Source organism: Coregonus lavaretus (assembly GCF_964263955.1).
Source record: "Coregonus lavaretus genome assembly, chromosome: 13".
Lineage (NCBI taxonomy): Eukaryota > Metazoa > Chordata > Actinopteri > Salmoniformes > Salmonidae > Coregonus > Coregonus lavaretus.
The window spans coordinates 43,360,536-43,380,585 of record NC_140000.1 but is presented as its reverse complement, the minus strand read 5'-3'; the positions used below and the strand labels follow the sequence as shown (position 1 = coordinate 43,380,585).

General features: G+C 49.1%; 1 protein-coding gene across 1 annotated transcript in view; it reads right to left on the bottom strand.

Moving 5' to 3' along the window:
• Positions 1–20,050, bottom strand: part of LOC311140312 (CUGBP Elav-like family member 2) — a 102,632-nt gene that overhangs the window by 9,375 nt on the left and 73,207 nt on the right. The window contains exons 6-8 of the mRNA XM_084175318.1: positions 17,920–17,999; positions 11,956–12,186; positions 9,537–9,600 (exon numbers count right to left, since the gene is read on the bottom strand). Of these exons, the coding sequence (XP_084031444.1) occupies positions 9,537–9,600; positions 11,956–12,186; positions 17,920–17,999 (375 nt within the window). The remainder of the gene's footprint in view (positions 1–9,536; positions 9,601–11,955; positions 12,187–17,919; positions 18,000–20,050) is intronic.

Below are 20,050 nucleotides of genomic sequence, written 5' to 3'. Positions count from 1 at the left end.
CGGGGTGATCAGGGAGTGGGGAGAGGACTGCCACCGAACCTGCCTGCTTGCTGCCGCACTACCCCCTCGGCCAGTACCTACTAACTCCGCTCCTGACCTCTCCAATGTCCCAGAATGCTACCATGGTCTCAGAGAGGTGTTTAACAAAGCAAGAGCCACATCTCTGCCCCCTCACCGACCGTACGACTGTGCCATCGACCTCCTTCCTGGAACAGCTCCTCCAAGGGGTCGTCTCTATTCGTTGTCTGCTCCTGAAAGAAAGTCCATGGAGGACTACATCAATGGCTCTCTGTCCACAGGATTAATCCGTTCATCTTCATCTCCTGCTGGTGCTGGCTTCTTCTTTGTGGGGAAGAAGGACGGATCTCTTCGCCCCTGCATCGACTACAGGGGACTCAACGACATCACAGTGAAAAACCGTTACCCTCTGCCTCTGCTCACCTCTGCTTTTGAGTTGCTCCAGGGAGCCACTGTTTTTACCAAGTTGGATCTCAGAAACGCTTACCACCTAGTGCGGATCCGGGAGGGAGATGAATGGAAAACCGCATTCAATACACCAACAGGCCACTACGAGTATCTGGTTATGCCTTTTGGCCTCACCAATGCTCCTGCTGTGTTCCAGGCTCTAGTAAATGATGTACTGCGGGACATGTTAAACAAGTTTGTCTTCGTTTACCTGGATGACATCTTAATCTACTCCAGAGACCTGTCTGAACACACCCGCCATGTCCAGCAAGTCCTTCATCGTCTTCTGGAGAATTCCCTCTACGCCAAGGCAGAGAAATGTGAGTTTCACGTCAAGACAGTGGCCTTCCTGGGGTACATAGTGGCAGAGGGAAGTATCCAAATGGATCCTGCCAAAGTATCAGCAGTCACTTCATGGCCAGTTCCGGAGAACCGAAAGAAGCTGCAACAGTTTCTGGGGTTTGCTAACTTCTATAGGAAGTTTATCCGGAACTACAGTACCGTTGCTGCCCCTCTCACTGCTCTAACCAGCACCAAGCAACCCTTCACCTGGACCCCAGCAGCCGACAAGGCCTTCAGTACCCTCAAGGTGAGGTTCACCTCCGCTCCCATCCTCCAGATGCCTGATGTGGACCGGCAATTCATTGTGGAGGTGGACGCCTCGGATGTGGGAGTTGGTGCTGTGATTTCTCAGTGGGCTGCGGAGGATAGGAAGCTCCATCCCTGTGCCTTTTTCTCACGTCGGTTGTCCCCCTCTGAGTGCAATTACGACATAGGGAACCGTGAGCTGCTGGCTGTGAAGCTTGCCTTGGAGGAGTGGCGTCACTGGCTGGAGGGGTCCACCATTCCATTTCTCGTTTGGACCGATCATAAGAACTTGGAGTACATCCGCACGGCCAAACGGTTGAACTCCAGGCAGTCCCGCTGGGCCCTGTTCTTCACCAGGTTTAATTTCACTCTGTCATACCGGCCTGGATCACGCAACACCAAGCCAGACGCCCTCTCCCGTCAATTCCAGAAGGATGACACCCCCTCCAAGGACCCTGTGTCGATTCTGCCAAGTCCCTGCATCGTTGCAGCTCTGACCTGGGCTGTTGAGGAACAGGTGCTGGAGGCTCTCCGTAACCAGCCAGGTCCCAGCACCTGCCCAGCTGACCGCCTTTTTGTCCCCGAAGACCTGAGGTCCCAGGTCGTTCAGTGGGGACATGACTCCCGCCTAGCTTGTCACCCTGGCTCCACCCGCACTTACAACCTGCTCGCCCAGAGGTTCTGGTGGCCCTCTCTGAGGAAGGATGTACGGGAATTCGTCCAAGCCTGCCCCATCTGCAACCAACACAAGTCGTCCTGCCAGCCCCCAGCCGGATTGCTGCAGCCCCTGCCTGTGCCCAGACGTCCCTGGTCTCACATCGCCCTTGACTTTGTCACGGGGCTGCCCCCTTCAAGGGGCATGACCGTCATTCTCACCATCGTTGACCGTTTCAGCAAGATGGCACACTTCATTCCCCTCCCCAAGCTCCCAACCGCCAAGGAGACCGCCCAGGTGGTCCTGGAACACGTCTTCCGGATCCACGGACTGCCAAGGGATGTAGTTTCTGACCGTGGTCCACAATTCTCCTCCGCTTTTTGGAAGGAGTTCTGTCACCTGCTGGGAGCCACAGTCAGTCTGACTTCCGGATTCCATCCCCAATCCAATGGGCAGTCAGAGCGGGCTAATCAGGAGCTCGAGAAGGCACTGCGATGCATGACTTCACGCAACCCCCACTCCTGGTCGCAGCAATTGACATGGGTGGAGTACGCACACAATTCTCTGACCTGCTCTGCCATCGGTATGTCCCCTTTCCAATGTGTTTTTGGATACCAGCCTCCTCTATTTGCCAGCCAGGAAGAGGAGGTTACTTGCCCATCTGCACTTGCTTTTGCCCGTCGATGTCGCCGCACCTGGTCACAAGCCCGAGCCACACTCCTCAGATCCGTTGCCAGCTACACTACCGGGGCCAACCGTCGGAGAATTCCTGCTCCCACCTACCATGTTGGTCAAAGGGTGTGGTTGTCATCGAAGAACCTGCCACTCAGGGTGGAGTCGCAGAAGCTGGCACCTCGGTTCATTGGCCCATTCCCTATCATAAGAGTGATTAGCCCAACTGCTGTCCGGCTCCAACTGCCTAATTCCCTGAGGGTGCACCCCACTTTCCATGTGTCTAAGATTAAGCCCATCCATGAGAGTCCGCTGGTCCCTGCGGCGCCTGGTCCTCCTCCTCCACGGCTCGTCGATGGTGGTCTGGTTTACACCGTCCGCCGCCTGCTTCGGTCCAGACGGAGGGGTAGGGGTCTCCAGTACCTCATTGACTGGGAGGGCTATGGACCTGAGGAAAGGACCTGGGTGCCAGCTAGTCGGATTGTGGATAGGACTCTCATCACCGCTTTCCACCAACGGCATCCTGATCAACCTGCAATCCGTAGGGGCCGCCCCAGAGGGGTCCCTAACCGTCCTGCCCGCTCGGCTTCCTGTCCTGTGCCTGATCCTGTCTCGGGACCTGTCCCATCTCCCGACCACGGCCCTCCGGCTTCCTCCGAGGATGAGGACGTTCACTCGGACCGTTCGGAGGAGTTCTAGCCCTCCTCCGGCTCCCCTCCTCCCGCCCGGCGTGGTGTTGCTCTTGGGACTTCTGGGGCCGTCCCTTGGGGGGGGGGTTCTGTCATGAGCCCTCTCACTCCACCGGGTTACCACCGTATTTGTTTCCACTATCTTCCACTCTGCTCACCACTCTCTCTCTACTCAGCCTAACTAGCTCCACCTGTCCCTGCTCTGCTCGGCTCTAATTACTCTGCCAGCTGCGCTGCATTACCCACTAACCTCTCCCAGTATTTAAAGTCCTGTCTTTCAGCTCTCCTTTGTCAGATCGTCTGCAAAGCTCACACCCGGAACCTGTTTGCTCGCGCTTCTGGCTCACCCTTGTTTTGTGACCCCGGACCTGCCTGATTCTTGGATACTCTTCTGCCCCAGGAAAACCAGACCTGCTTTCTGCCATTACGACTCCTGACTACTCTTCGATCCCGGTAACTCTGACCAGCCTTCTGCCTTGCTACTACGTATTTTGGATTCCCCTTGAACTGTACTGCTGCCTTGTTTCATTCCGCCCTGTTGTGTCTGTGTCTCCCCCCCCCAGGACTTCTGGACCACCCACCACCGGCTTCATAGGACGCATCGCTGCCACTGGGGGGGGCACAGACCCAGCACATTGGACGGGACCCCTGTTACCCCTGGAGCCTTCATTCACTCCCTACTTCCCTTTTCCCTTAAGTTTAATAAACTTTCTGGTGTGTCGCAATTGTGGTCCTCTGGTCGTCTGTCTGAATCGTGACACAACTAGGCTAAACTAGACCCTTCGCTAGATTCCTGTTTAGAATCCCTAGGTATGACAGAGATATATCTCGGCATATTGTAGATTTTTTATTTCTTTTTACAAGGTTAATTTAGCCCTAGAACAGAGACACAGACACACACAGACACGATTGTGACACACACAAATACAAAATAATCAAACACAAGAACAGATCATGAGTGACAAGAACATGCCTAACTTCTGCATGGTCCCTAAGTGCAATGAGGGTGAATAACAATTGTCCTTTACAGACAGTGGTTTATTTGATTGTCCAATAGACAAATGTCCACACACCCCTCTAAGTCATGCGTACACTGCATCAGAAAGAGAGGATATCTTAAAATATACTATGTGATAATGAAAAGCGTGGCAGTCTCTCGATGGTATCAAATTGAAACTAACATTCAGTCAAAATGTCATTGACGGAGAGTGTGTCGCCTTTCATTGGCACTGAGCAGAGTCTGAGCATGCACTATTAATGTAGCTCTGATATTCACAGAACGAGAGCGAGAGCGAGAGAGAGAGAGAGAAATGAGCATTCAAACCTATGCTAAGCAGCTGGGTGAAAGCAGGGAGCAGGACAGACGAAGGGTGATGGGTTCACGAGAGAGAGGGAGAGAAACTAAACAAAGCTCTTATTCACGCTCTGTTACGAGGCTGCTCCAGAAAAGACAGCAACCAGGGAACTGGAGGAGCAAGGCTGAGGACAAGAGAGATGTTGAAGAGAGAGCGAGAGAGGACAAATGGAGTGAAAAAGAGAGAGGGAGGGCAAGCAGGAGAAGTCTAAACATAATGGAGAAAGACTGGAGTAGACAGGAGGGTAAAGAAACAGAGAGAGAGAGAGAGAGCGTGAGAGAGAGAGAGCGTGAGAGAGCGAGAGAGAGAGAGAGAGAGCGTGAGAGAGCGTGTGAGAGTGTGTGAGAGAGCAGAATAAGAGAAAAGCAGAGAGAAAGCAGGAGAGTGAAGAAGAGGAAGAGAAGAGTTTCTCAATGTGACATTGATGAACCCAGCTCAGTTACCCATCTCCTCCAGAGAACTCCTGACTGCTGCTGTCTGTCTGTCTGTCTCTAGTCTCCAGACCCTGGCCATGTCCAGAGGCACATCACACACACGACACATAAGGATGCCAACAACCATCCCTCCCCCGGAAACAACTCCACTGCACTTAAAGTTCCCGTGTCTCAGAGGGCTTGTGAAGCGAACAAACGAGAATCACTTTAAAGGCACAACCAACCCACACAAACAACCACACACACACACAGACAACTCTCAGTGCAGAAACCGAACACAGACGACATTGAGCTATAGTACGTTTTACACACAACGCGTGGAACACGGAATGATATGGCCGTAGGGTGTACACGTCACATGACACGATGAGGAGGTGAAGTGCTGTCAGACACAGACACGCAGGCCGGGACGAACACGGCATGGGGTCTCCATGGTAACAACAACACCATGCATGAACAAGAGATGGCGGACACACACCATAGAGTGATATCTTGTGGGTGTCGACGGCAATGACTACGACGAAGATAATGACGGTGACGATGAAGATGGCTTGATCATCAGCAATGATGATGAAGATGATGGTATTGCTGACGACAATGAAAATGATGGTGATGGTAGGACAGGCGGGCAGGTGTCCCCGCGTTTGACCCCCCTCTGAAGCGGCGTTACCTGGGCTGGCCAGCGCTCCGAGGGAGGCTGCGTTGGAGGACAGGGGGTTTGCGTTGGGGCTGGCTGAGTTTTGGGCCGCCGCCGCCGCTGCTGCTAAAGCGGCCAGGTTCTGCAACTGCAGAGCACTCATACCTGGAGGAGAGGAGCCAAAGAGGGTGTTGTCAAACCTGGGGACCACGTCTGGACCGCACCGGAACCGTGTGCTAACCGTGTGGACGCCGAAGGAGAAGAGAGTCTTCTACTCTGGTTGACAAGCTGGGTGCTACTCGTGGATGGTGGTTGAGGTGAAAAGTGCTATATAAATACATTACTATCGTACTTATCAATGCTAATCTTTGTCCGCTATTCAGGGGAGGTGTGCATGTCAAGATATTACCAATCCAAAACAGAGGTGATCCTGACAACTGTGGACCACTAACACACAGACAGGCTGGACTTAAACTCCTGCAAGTGGGAAGAGAGCCGGCACTGGCACCCAACTGTCCAAGCTGTTCCATAAAGACCTGTGGAACATCTCAAGGCGTCATCTACCCTACTTTGTCTAGCTTCCTCTTTGATTCTATTGTTGTCTTTTACAGATAACAACGTGTAGTATAACAAGGTATACATTTGGACTATACATTAACATAGAGCTTTGTTCTCTCTGCCGTGAGGTTTCTGGAGGCAGTCATTAATGTACAGTATGCAACTCTAGTCTAGTATGTAGGCTAACTGTAGCCTGGTTTACTCATTAGCTACATGGCATTAGCATATGGGCCATTACTTAAGCATAATTAATGAGGCCATGCCAGCCTCTGACTGATGTTAAAGTAACGACCATTAGACACCTCCAGGGTTACTCAACCTCACACCCTGCACTGTGGTGTGACTGCAGCGTGTGAGTGTGTGTGAGAGAGAGAAAGCGTGTGTGTGAGCAGTGCGTGTGTATGTATGCATTCGTGTGTGTGTGTGTGTGTGAATAGAGAAATATGGCATGGTAGATTGGACATATGCTGAAGTGCTGTTTGGCGTATTGAGAGACAGCTAGACAAGGATCCATAAAGAAGACAATCACTCTGTAGAACAGAGCAATGGAGCTCCAACGAGCAACTCACAGAGAGACCTACGACCGTTTATATAACACTCTTATGGATCCAGGAAAGAGGGGCGGACACCTTGTCAAATGCGAGGTATGTGTCGTATATACAGTCTGAATGTATATACAGTACCATGAATATACACACACACACAACATCACATCACATGAACGAGACACAATGAAGAAAAATCTGAGCTTGGCACCTGGGTGAATGGTTTAAGGGGGTTAGGGTAATTATGTTTTCACTGAACAGTTATCATTGGACCAGATGGCTAAACCCAGCATGACCAATAAAGAGAAGGTGCAAGTATGATTGGTTAGTGAGGTGCTCGTGTCCCGATTGGCCCGTCTGACAGCGTGAAAGAACAAGCGTTGAAATATTCTGTCTTCTCTTCTTCCGGAACAGCCTGATCAGAATGTTCTGTTTCTGTGGTTGCCGTGACGACCGGTCTTGACAGGAGGTGTGTGTAGGATGCAGTCACAGGGCAGAATTCTCATGCGATAAACAACACGTGTGCATCCACCAGCTGTCTGCTATTGCCTACTCATATATATGTGTTTAACCTCAAAAGAGCAGGCTGGGGAAAATAATCTCTATTTCCAAGAAAATACAGTTCTGTTCTTCCCTTCATAACCTTGAGATTATGAATATATTTAGTAGCATATTGTGAAAACTTGTTCCAACCAGTCATCCTGATAAACAACATCATTCTTGTAAAACACAACTCTATAAGACAATTTATAATCTTATTAGCATAGCCCTTTAAAGAAAAATGGTCACAGAGTGCTTCAGTGGTAAAGGAGAAAGAAACTTTAAGAGGAACCAGACAGACCCTAGAAGAGCTCATCTTCTTCTGTCTGACCATTGTTTCACACGAACACTCTGATAAACCATGGTGAAAGCCACAGTATGTGTTGTGCTGTAAGTATTCCCTATGGTATTGTATAACACTATATTTTTCCACTCTGGGATAGAGGGAAGCACTGTTGAGTGGCTTTGTCACTTTGTGGGTTTAGAGTGGAGCAGATGACTCAATCAGGCTTGGCTGAGTGGAGAGACACTGATCTGACCCTGCACTCTATACACTCACTCAGTCAGACACCCACGCACACACACAGATGGGGCCTAATGCCACTTAATCAAGCAAAACAGGGAGGATTATAGCACTATTCCCTAGAGCAGGGGTATTCAACTCTTACCCTACGAGGTCCAGAGCCTGCTGGTTTTCTGTTCTACCTCAAAGTTAATTGCACCCAATCAGTCCCTGATTAGAGGGCAACAATTGAAAAAAGGCAATGGAACTGGCTTCGAGGTCTAGAGTTGAGTTTTAGGGCCCTGGAGGATGACTAAGACACAGCTATGGGGGTACTAGAGAGCAGAACAATCATCAACGCTACCAGCGTACCATCACTTTAATATGGACCGAATCGCTCTATTCTCAGCTGCCATCTATAATATCAAACCTCTCTACAGTACCTGTTCATAAAGACAGATCTAAGGAAGCTATTCATGTACAATGGCTACACTTCATCTGGAATGTCAAACAGCAGCGAGCACCTGTCCTGAAACTACAACATTTATCAGAAAGAGGAAGAGAGACACAGAGACAGCGTTGCACACACCAGGAGCTCCAGTACTGGGGCTATAAAGCTGGGAGGCTGTGCTGTGCTGTGTGCTCTGGGCTATATAGCTCTATGTCTGTATAGAGGCTCTGTATGCCGCCTGGGCTGAGCTGGGCTGGGGTTCTATCGTTAGCGCTAGCTAGCTAGCTGGCTCTAATTGAATGCTCATTGGAGTAATTGAGCCTCTCACAGCTCTCCGACTCCTCAGACTGGGAACAGATGTCACTGAGCTGTCTCATATCTCCTGCCAATCATGTACGGTTGCCCAGCGACAGATGGCCAAAAGGATTCCGGAATGCAGCCGCGATTTGGCTTCCAGTTCCAACAGTTCCAAGTCCCTGAGCGTTCCTGTAGCTGTGTGTGTATGAGAGAGAGTTCTAACGGCCATTTGCTGAGGTAAAAGATCCTCAGAGCCCATCCTCACTCAACTACACCACATCAACCAACATTACTGTCTCTTAAAAATGTGTCCCAAGTCCAGAACGCTCAACCCACCTACTTTGCAAGACATAAATACACATTTAAAAAACTTGAGCCAATGAGCTTACTATTTTAGAAATACATTATTTCTCCCCTGCAACAACCAGTTCCTCAACTCCATTGAGTTTTTCACTACTTATTATTATGTATTTTTTCCTTCAGCGGTGCTGGCAATTACAGTACTCCTGTGCCGATAGCTGCTATAAATATTCCCCCTCTGCTTCTCTCTGTCAGCCAGCTAAACAGTCTACAATTAGGAGCTGACAGCTTACTGAGCACCCAAGGAGAGGGAGAGTGCGAGAAAGAGAGAGAGAGGGAGGGAGAGAGAGTGGGAATAAGGCGGCAAGTGGGAGAGAGGAAGGGCGTAGGAGGACGGGAGGAAGAGGGGGGGTAGGTGGGATGAGAGGTTGAGGGATTCAGTGAAAGGAATTGAAGGAAAGAAGGAGGGGAGATACAGAAACAAAGGAGAGGGTTAAAGGGGCTGGAGAGAGACAGTTGGGAGTGTGGGTAGGAGAACATGCAGAGGAAAAGATAAAGAAACCAGCAGAGGGAACCAGTGAGCAGAGCTCCTATCTCGTCTCTCTCTTCTCGGAAGCCTTATTGCCGGACTAAACATCCCTCCTTTGAGGCCTAGCACACTCTTCTGTCCTGATTGATAACAGACTCAAAACAAATCTGAACAACAGCGACATCCTATAAAACTACTGCATAGTTTCTAAAATAGTACTCAGTGTGTGTGTGTGTGTGTGTGTGTGTGTGTGTGTGTGTGTGTGTGTGTGTGTGTGTGTGTGTGTGTGTGTGTGTGTGTGTACATCTACTGGACTCACCTGCCATCTGTTGGATCCCACTGAAGGCTCCCAGGTTACTGGAGGAGGTGGCCTGCTGAAGCAACTGAGGGAGAAAGAAAGAGAGGACAGACAGACAGACAGACAGACAGACAGACAGACAGACAGACAGACAGACAGACAGACAGACAGACAGACAGACAGACAGACAGACAGACAGACAGACAGACAGAGACAGATAGGAAAATAATAAAAGAGAGAGAGAAACAGAGTGAGGAGGAGGGATTGGAAATAGAAACAGTGATCACCCTCACTATCTCAGCGCCGCTAGTATCATCATGATCTTGGCGTCATTACTACATGTGGGCTATGGGTTATATAAACAATGTACAGTGCATTCGGGAAAAGTATTCAGACCCCCTGACTTTCCACATTTTGTTAAGTTACAGCCTTATTCTAAAATTGATTAAATTGTTTTTTTCCCTCATCAATCTAAACATAATACCCCATACTGACAAAGCAAAAACAGGTTTTTATAAATACATTTACATAAGTATTCAGACCCTTTACTCAGTACTTTGTTGAAGCACCTTTGTCAGCGATTACAGCCTTGAGTCTTCTTCGGTATGACGCTACAAGTTTGGCACACCTGTATTTGGGGAGTTTCTCCCATTCTTCTCTGCAGATCATCTCAAGCTCTCTCAGGTTGGATTGGGAGCTTTGCTGCACAGCTATTTTCAGGTCTCTCCAGCGATGTTCGGGCTCTGGCTGGGCCACTCATGGACATTCAGAGACTTGTCCCGAAGCCACTCCTGCGTTGTCTTGGCTGTGTGCTTAGGGTCGTTGTCCTGTTGGAAGGTGAACCTTCGCCCCAGTCTGAGGTCCTGAGAGCTCTGGAGCAGGTTTTCATCAAGGATCTCTCTGTACTTTGCTCCGTTCATCTTTGCCTCGATCCTGACTAGTCTCCCAGTCACTGCCGCTGAAAAACATCCCCACAGCATGATGCTTCCACCACCATGCTTCACTGTAGGGATGGTGCCAGGTTTCCTCCAGACGTGACACTTGGCATTCAGGCCAAAGAGTTCAATCTTGGTTTCATCAGACCAGAGAATCTTGTTTCTCATGGTCTGAGAGTATTTAGGTGCCTTTTGGCAAACTCCAAGCGGGCTGTCATGTGCCTTTTACTGAGGAGTTGCTTCCGTCTGGCCACTCTACCATAAAGGCCCTTCTCCCCGGATTGCTCAGTTTGGCCGGGCGGCCAGCTCTAGGAAGAGTCTTGGTGGCCACTGTGTTCTTGGCGACCTTCAATACCGAAGAAATGTTTTGGTACCCTTCCCCAGATCTGTGCCTCGACACAATCCTGTCTCGGAGCTCTACGGACAATTCCTTCGACATCATTACTTGGTTTTTGCTCTGACATGCACTGTCAACTGTGGGACCTTATATAGACAGGTGTGTGCCTTTCCAAATCATGCCCAATCAATTAATTTACCACAGGTGGACTCCAATCAAGTTGTAGAAACATCTCAAGGATGATCAATGGAAACAGGATGCATCTGAGCTTTCGAGTCTCATAACAAAGGGTCTGAATACTTATGTAAATAAGGTTACAAAAATTCAAAAAACCTGTTTTCGTTTTGTCATTATGGGATATTGTGTGTAGATTGCAGAGTATTTTTTATTTTTAATCCATTTTAGAATAAGGCTGTAACTTAACAAAATATGTGGAAAAAGTCAAGGGGTCTGAATACTTTCCGAAGGCACTCTATATGACATCTAACCACTGAGTCACTGAGACATGTACAATTTCAGAATAGAATACTGAGAGTAACTGTCAAAAAACATGCCCCTCAAAGGCTTATGTACATGTAGTGCTTACAACTTTGTACAACTATTTACAAGTTTACAGTTTCAGAAAAGATCCTAGTTGTGATGAAGGGGACTCAAGGAAGAGTAGACTGGTCTGTTTTAGAGAAGTTGGGGACAGAAGTTTTAGGTTTCAGAGTGAAAGAGGAAGTGTGGAGGGTCAGTTCTGAAAGAGGCTACCGGAGGAAGGGGGTCCTAAGAATGAGTTGAGAGGGGGGTTCTGAAATGCTCTAAAGTACTGAAGAAGGGAGGGGGAATGAGGCTTCTGAACACCACAAGCCAATCTGTCAATCAATCACCACTGTGACCATATAGGACAACAATATTAGACATGGGGAAGACCTCTTATTGGATCACACCAATGATTGGCCCCGCCCATTGAACCTTGACCCCTATGATTCAAAGGCCTCATTTCCCTGTCATGGCTACACCCCCTGAGAGAGGGAGAAGGAGGGGGGGAGTGGACTCTTAAGGGGGAGGAGAGGGCGAAAGGGAAAGGAGGGGGGGGTCTGACTCTCTAGGGGTGTGGACAGGGGGGGGTCGGAATTTGGCGACAGCAGGGAGGGTAGTGGGGGGCGGGGAGGGTGGCACTGACTGCGGCGGTGATGGATGCGTTGGCTGCGGGGCTGCAGTAAGGGGTGGGCGACGCGGCGTGTCCTCTTACAGCCAGATACTGCGGGGTGAGGCCGCCCAGCCCCGTCAGACTCCCCCAGGTGGTGGCATTGTTGAGCTGCTGCATTTGCTGAGCCAGCTGCTGCTGCAGGCGCCGCTGCTCCTTGTCCTTCTGCGTGTCTGCAAACTTCACCACGATGGGAGACGAGCAGCCCTGAGGGAGGGAGGAGGGAGGGTGGGAGAGAAAGGGGAAGCAGGGTTCAGGATTGCACAAGGAATTTCCTAAATGTATATTCAAAATATACCGAAATGTTGATTTGTTACAGGAATTGGTTACAAACTAACCCTAACACAACATACGCACAATGCACGCAGACACACACGTAACATGACATTAACAAGCACACAAAACTAAGGAGAAGGGACTAGCTTCCCGTAAGGGCCCAGTTATCTTACAGTCCAGAATGGTTTTTTCCCCCCACAGAAAGCGATTTCCTGAGTTCTAAAAGTATTTCATCATCTCACGGAGAGGGAGTGGGAAAAAGAAAGAGCCATATAGAGAGGGACGGGGAGACGGAGGTAGAGAGAGAGAACAGAGATGGTTACAGAGAAAGGGAGAAGAGAGCGAGAGAGGGGTGAGAGAAAGAGATTTAGAGAGCTTATAGAGAGAGAATCAGAGCGTTGTGTCCGTAAATGAGGTACATGTGTTTCTGTGTGTGTGTGTCGCTCTCTCTCCCTGTGTGTGTGTGTGTTGGTCTCTGTTTGTTCAGCTGCAATATGCTGATGACAGTACTGGGTTTGAGTCTGAATATTGAATATTATATTGACAGCTCGGATAAGAAAATAGAACTCGCGCGCAGACACGCACACACACACACACACACACACACACACACACACACACACACACACACACACACACACACACACACACACACACACACACACACTAAACAGTGAGCTGTAACATAAACGACATGGCAGCAGTGATTTAACTACAGAGGACACTAAACCATAGACATTATAATCTATCATATCCCACATTACATTCCTCATGCTGAAATCAAAGCCTAACTGGGGGCAAAACCTGCTCAAAGACACACAATTTGCCACGGGAGAATAAAAAGCTTTTAATTGAAACATTTAGTTGGAGGCGAGTTTTCAGACTCAGTCAGGGAGCTTGGCTCATACTGTGATCGCCATCCTAACCAGATGGTGTACATATCACCACTCTATCATACTATAGGGCTGGCCTGAAAGGACCTGTGTGTGTCTGTGTGTGTGTCTGTGTGGGTGTGTGTGTCTCTCTCACTGTGTGTTAATCTCTGAGGGTTTGACTATATCTATCAGCAGATGAACATGTCTCTTTAGCTGAAGGCAGCTCAGGCATATTTACTCCCTCTCTCCAGCACTCATTTCCTCCCTTCATTCTGACGAGCTAGACAAGAGATAAAGAAGGGAGAAAATTGCATTCGGAGGAGAGTCAGTTTGGGGCCTCTTGTGTTAGAGCGTATTCCCCCTGGAGACGGGGCTCTCTCGCTCTCTCTACTAAATATCTCATTACTCCAGCTGACATCCAGCAGGCCGGGAAAACACGTCCCAGAATGAGAGGCCGATCCTGGGAGGGGGTGGAGGGGCAGGGGCCCTAGAGCTCCAAAGACTGATACTCGAGTGATTCGGGCTAAATCATGGCTTGTCTCTAAGGGGGAATTCTGACCCAAGTGAAGCGTGCTTAAATGGAACATAATGCCCTTTTTATGCACTTTTCTCTCAATGCGTATTCTGACTTTGAACTTAAGCATGAAAATACAGTGGGGAAAAAAAGTAATTAGTCAGCCACCAATTGTGCAAGTTCTCCCACTTAAAAAGATGAGAGAGGCCTGTAATTTTCATCATAGGTACACGTCAACTATGACAGACAAATTGAAAAAAAAAAAATCCAGAAAATCACATTGTAGGATTTTTAATGAATTTATTTGCAAATTATGGTGGAAAATAAGTATTTGGTCACCTACAAACAAGCAAGATTTCTGGCTCTCACAGACCTGTAACTTCTTCTTTAAGAGGCTCCTCTGTCCTCCACTCGTTACCTGTATTAATGGCACCTGTTTGAACTTGTTATCAGTATAAAAGACACCTGTCCACAACCTCAAACAGTCACACTCCAAACTCCACTATGGCCAAGACCAAAGAGCTGTCAAAGGACACCAGAAACAAAATTGTAGACCTGCACCAGGCTGGGAAGACTGAATCTGAAATAGGTAAGCAGCTTGGTTTGAAGAAATCAACTATGGGAGCAATTGTTAGGAAATGGAAGACATACAAGACCACTGATAATCTCCCTCGATCTGGGGCTCCACGCAAGATCTCACCCCGTGGGGTCAAAATGATCACAAGAACGGTGAGCAAAAATCCCAGAACCACACGGGGGGACCTAGTGAATGACCTGCAGAGAGCTGGGACCAAAGTAACAAAGCCTACCTTCAGTAACACACTACGCCGCCAGGGACTCAAATCCTGCAGTGCCAGACGTGTCCCCCTGCTTAAGCCAGTACATGTCCAGGCCCGTCTGAAGTTTGCTAGAGTGCATTTAGATGATCCAGAAGAGGATTGGGAGAATGTCATATGGTCAGATGAAACCAAAATAGAACTTTTTGGTATAAACTCAACTCGTCGTGTTTGAAGGACAAAGAATGCTGAGTTGCATCCAAAGAACACCATACCTACTGTGAAGCATGGGGGTGGAAACATCATGCTTTGGGGCTGTTTTTCTGCAAAGGGACCAGGATGACTGATCCGTGTAAAGGAAAGAATGAATGGGGCCATGTATCGTGAGATTTTGAGTGAAAACCTCCTTCCATCAGCAAGGGCATTGAATATGAAATGTGGCTGGGTCTTTCAGCATGACAATGATCCCAAACACACCGCCCGGGCAACGAAGGAGTGGCTTCGTAAGAAGCATTTCAAGGTCCTGGAGTGGCCTAGCCAGTCTCCAGATCTCAACCCCATAGAAAATCTTTGGAGGGAGTTGAAAGTCCGTGTTGCCCAGCGACAGCCCCAAAACATCTCTGCTCTAGAGGAGATCTGCATGGAGGAATGGGCCAAAATACCAGCAACAGTGTGTGAAAACCTTGTGAAGACTTACAGAAAACGTTTGACGTGTGTCATTGCCAACAAAGGGTATATAACAAAGTATTGAGAAACTTTTGTTATTGACCAAATACTTATTTTCCACCATAATTTGCAAATAAATTCATTAAAAATCCTACAATGTGATTTTCTGGAATTTTTTTTCTCATTTTGTCTGTCATAGTTGACGTGTACCTATGATGAAAATTACAGGCCTCTCTCATCTTTTTAAGTGGGAGAACTTGCACAACTGGTGGCTGACTAAATACTTTTTTTCAACAGTCAAAAGCCAACCGTCTGTTTTGCCCCATAGTTGCGCATGATTCAGTTTTGTTACTAAACAACCAACCCGTCTATAGGACTTTGAGCTTGTTAGTTTTAATGGGCTGGTGGTAAATAGCAGACACAGAGAAAGCTATTTCTTTGCTATACCTCCCTCACTGTGTCAATCTCTACATTCCTATTTGTCTCCCCTTAACCTGTCTTGTGTTTGTCCAGTCTCCAAACATACACAGCTATGTTTCCTCACTCACACTCCACTTACTGTGCTGTGTTACTGTGTTGTGTGTGTAGCTTCTGTCTCTAGAAGTCCTGATATTAGCCAGGGCCGGCCCTAGCTTTTTAGGGGCCCTAAGCGAGATGATATCTGAGTGAAAGTGACTAACAAAATCAATGGGGGCCCCATGAAGGTCAGGGCCCCTGTGCACCTGCCCTAAATGCCTAGTCAGTATTTGGCCATGATTACTACAAGTGTAGATAGTTGGCTAGACTAACTTAGCAGTCTAAGAAATGTTAGCTGACATGCTAATTCAGTGATTGTTAGTGACTGAAATAACAAGAGAAAAACTACTGATGCACAACCAAATTTCATAATTGCACCTTGTGTATTCTACTATTCTAACTCTCAACAGTAATTTCAGATCCCGACTTTTTTGAGTCGTAGGCCCCCTAGAGGCTGGGGGCCCTAAGCAATGCTTAGGTCAGTTATGTTGCTTATGCCTGGAGCCGGCCCTGATATTAGCCAGAGCAGAGCGAACAGCCCTCTAACCACTCAAATCAGCCTTTATAGGCAGGATGAATATTATACACACAGCCACAAATCATCAGGCTTTACAGAACACCGTGAGTAACACAAATACAACCACATTAGTCTGCCCTACAGTCAACATCCGCTGCTCCCTCTCTCGGTGCGCATGCGTGCGTGTGTAAATGAATGTGCTTTCTCGTAAAGGACCTGTCCTGGTCATATCCACCTTCATAATGCCCTGACATTTATAAAGTACGTGTGTGTGTGTGTGTGTGTGTGTGTGTGTGTCCTGAATGCCAGAGTATAATGAGAATGGATACGACAGTGACAAGGCCATTAGTTAAAGGCAAAGTCACACACACACATACATACAAATGCACACACACACCGACACACAGGCACACACAATCTAAAACAGTGGGGGACGATAGAGCCAAGACAATAACCAAACTCTATTTACCAATCTAAAACAGTGGGGGACGATAGAGCCAAGACAATAACCAAACTCTATTTACCAATCTAAAACAGTGGGGGACGATAGAGCCAAGACAATAACCAAACTCTATTTACCAATCTAAAACAGTGGGGGACGATAGAGCCAAGACAATAACCAAACTCTATTTACCAATCCTCATTTGGACCCAAAGTAATTACTTTTAAATTGCAAACTGGGGCACATTACAAAAAGGCAGCAATTTGGGTCCTGCCCAGAGCTAGTCAGCAGCATGTTTTTCACATGGAAATTAAGCTTTTTTCCATTGTCATTGTCCACTGTAAACTCTGCCTCCTGTTTAGGGCTTTATGTGTGTGTTAAAAAGCAGAGGACATTGGGAAAGTTAACTGGGCCATTGCACAGAAGGTTATTATAGTATAAATAGAGATTACTGATTAAGAGCAATATGGGGGGTAAACGCACTCAAACTGCAACACAAAGTCCTACACACACCGCACCACACAGACATCATTGACATGTATACAAGCACGTACACATGCACACACACACACTTGAAGATTGTGTGTACATACTGAGACACCACAGACAGCCCTTTTCCTGTCAGGGTCAGAGCATATCAATATGGATGACTATCATCATCATCATCTATAATGAGAGGGCCACTAAGGTGACTGTCAATCTCTGTCTTTAATACACTGTGTCATTACCAGATCACACACGCACACACACACACACACGCACACACGTCTGACCAAGGCCCTGTAATTCTCCTGCAATCACATCCCTGTCATCTCCTACTGTCAAAAACCCTACAAACTGACAAGGACATCACAACCCACACAGACACACTCCCATTGGCCATAGCCATGGCAATGGGGAGGTCATAGGGTCACTGATGGGGGTCCTGTCTAAATGTGGGTGTCTATAATGCTGCCCGTCTCATCTCTTTTGCTGTGTGACATCCTTAACAGAGCCAGTCAGCCTGGTCAGTGTGATCTGGGGTCCTTGCTTAGGTTACCTTGTCTGTTTTGACACTTTTATCTCCACAGTTTTTATGTTGTTTCTTTTTCTGAGAAGAATGACTGCTGTGACAGAGAGTTTTGAAAGTGACTTTTCTTCTTTGTCCTACTTTGACATATTTGGCCAAAGGATGATGAGCATGTGACAGCATCCAACTGATTCTATCACACAGAGATAGAGAGATGGAGAGAGAGAGAAAGTGTGAAAGATGGAGAGAGATATGGGAGAGAGAGAGAAATGGAGAGAGAGAGAGAGAGAGGTGGAGAGAGAGAGCGATGGAGAGAGGAAATTGAAGAGAAAGGGCGAGGGTACAGTACCTCCATAGTCTGAGACTGGTGCATGGCTTTGATTGCATTCTGTGCCATAGCCCTGGTAGAAAACGTGACAAACGCACATCCTGTAGGGAGGGAGGGAGGGGAGGGAGGGAGGGAGGGAGGGAAGGAAGGAGGGAGGGAGAGATGGTGGGAGGGAGGGAGGGAGAGATGGTGGGAGGGAGGGAGGGAGGGTGGGAGGGAGGGAGGGAGAGATGGTGGGAGGGAGGGAGGGAGGGAGGGAGGGAGAGATGGAGGGAGGGAGGGAGGGAGGGAGAGATGGTGGGAGGGAGGGATGGAGAGATGGTGGAAGGGAGGGAGAGATGGTGGGAGGGAGGGAGAGAGAGATGGTGGGAGGGAGTGGGGAGGGAGGGAGGGAGGGATGGAGAGATGGTGGGAGGGAGGGAGGGAGGGGGAGGGAGGGAGGGAGGGAGGGAGGGAGGGAGGGGGAGGGATGGAGAGATGGTGGGGGGGAGGGAGGGAGGGAGGGAGGGAGGGAGGGATGGTGGGAGGGAGGGAGGGGGAGGGATGGAGAGATGGTGGGGGGAGGGAGGGATGGTGGGAGGGAGGGAGGGATGGAGATGGTGGGAGGGAGGGAGGGAGGGATGGTGGGAGGGAGGGATGGAGAGATGGTGGGAGGGAGGGAGGGAGGGAGGGATGGAGAGATGGAGGGAGAGATGGTGGGAGGGAGGGAGGGAGGGAGGGATGGAGGGAGGGAGAGATGGTGGGAGGGAGGGAGGGAGGGAGGGAGGGAGGGATGGAGTGATGGTGGGAGGGAGGGAGGGAGGGATGGAGTGATGGTGGGAGGGATGGAGCGATGGAGGGAGAGATGGTGGGAGGGAGGGAGGGAGGGATGGTGGGAGGGAGGGAGGGAGAGATGGAGGGAGAGATGGTGGGAGGGAGGGAGGGAGGGATGGAGAGATGGAGGGAGAGATGGATGGAGGGAGGGAGGGAGGGAGGGAGGGAGGGAGGGAGGGATGGAGGGAGGGAGGGAGGGAGGGATGGAGAGATGGAGGGAGGGATGGTGGGAGGGAGGGAGGGAGGAATGGAGAAATGGAGTGTGGGATGGAGAGATGGTGGGAGGGAGGGAGGGAGGAGGGATGGAGAGATGGTGGGAGGGAGGGAGGGAGATATGGTGGGAGGGATGGAGGGAGGGAGAGATGGTGGGAGGGAGGGATGGATGGAGAGATGGTGGGAGGGAGGGAGGGATGGAGAGATGGTGGGAGGGATGGAGGGAGGGAGGGAGGGATGGTGGGAGGGAGGGAGGGATGGTGGGAGGGAGGCCGGGAGGAGGGAGGGGACAATGGCATAGAGGGAGAGAAGGAACGGAAGGAGGAAGAGGAGACAAGAAAAAAACAAAAACAAGACAAAAGGGTTGGACACGTCGTTGTTATAACCCAAAACAGAGATTGTACAGAGAACTAAACAAGCAGACAACAGTGTTCAGGTTGCTAAGGAACAACAGCCAACGAGCACAGCTAGCGCCATGACGACCACACCCAACCCCATCCCAATAGGACAGCTCCAATCAGAATCAATCAGTTTTTGATTGGCAGGTTGTTGTGCGCCAATGGGGATGGCTGTTGATGACTTGAGCATTGAGATGAGGTGGGGTGGTTTGAAGCTCTCTCCCTCCCTCTTCATCTTCCGCAGTCTCTCTTTCTTTCTCTCTCTGCCCATCTCTCTCTCTATCTCTCCTACACATAAATAACTGGTTGTACTAGTATCCTCCCACTCTTCCTCTCTCTTCTAGAGAATGTAAATCTGTCCAATTTGCATTAAAACGATTTGAACTCATTAGGCCTGTATTGTGTGTCTGATTGGATGCCCCCTCTCTCTCTCTCCCCTCCTTCTCTCTTGCTGTCCTATTCTGGGACATGAAGCAGACGAGAGAGAGAGAGAGAGAGAGGGGGGGGGGGGGGGGACGAGACGACTGTGACAAACAGTCTCTAGGGTTCTATGAAGAATGGGTTCTGAAAAGACATCACATAAAAAAATCACACAAATTGAACAAATCTTGGGGGAGGGAGGGGAGAGTGGGTGTGGTGGGCAGAATGATGCACATTCTTTGGGAACTCTGAACTATTTGGCGGTTTGGAGTTGATTGGTGGAATCGTAATTGTTGGGTAATAGTCTA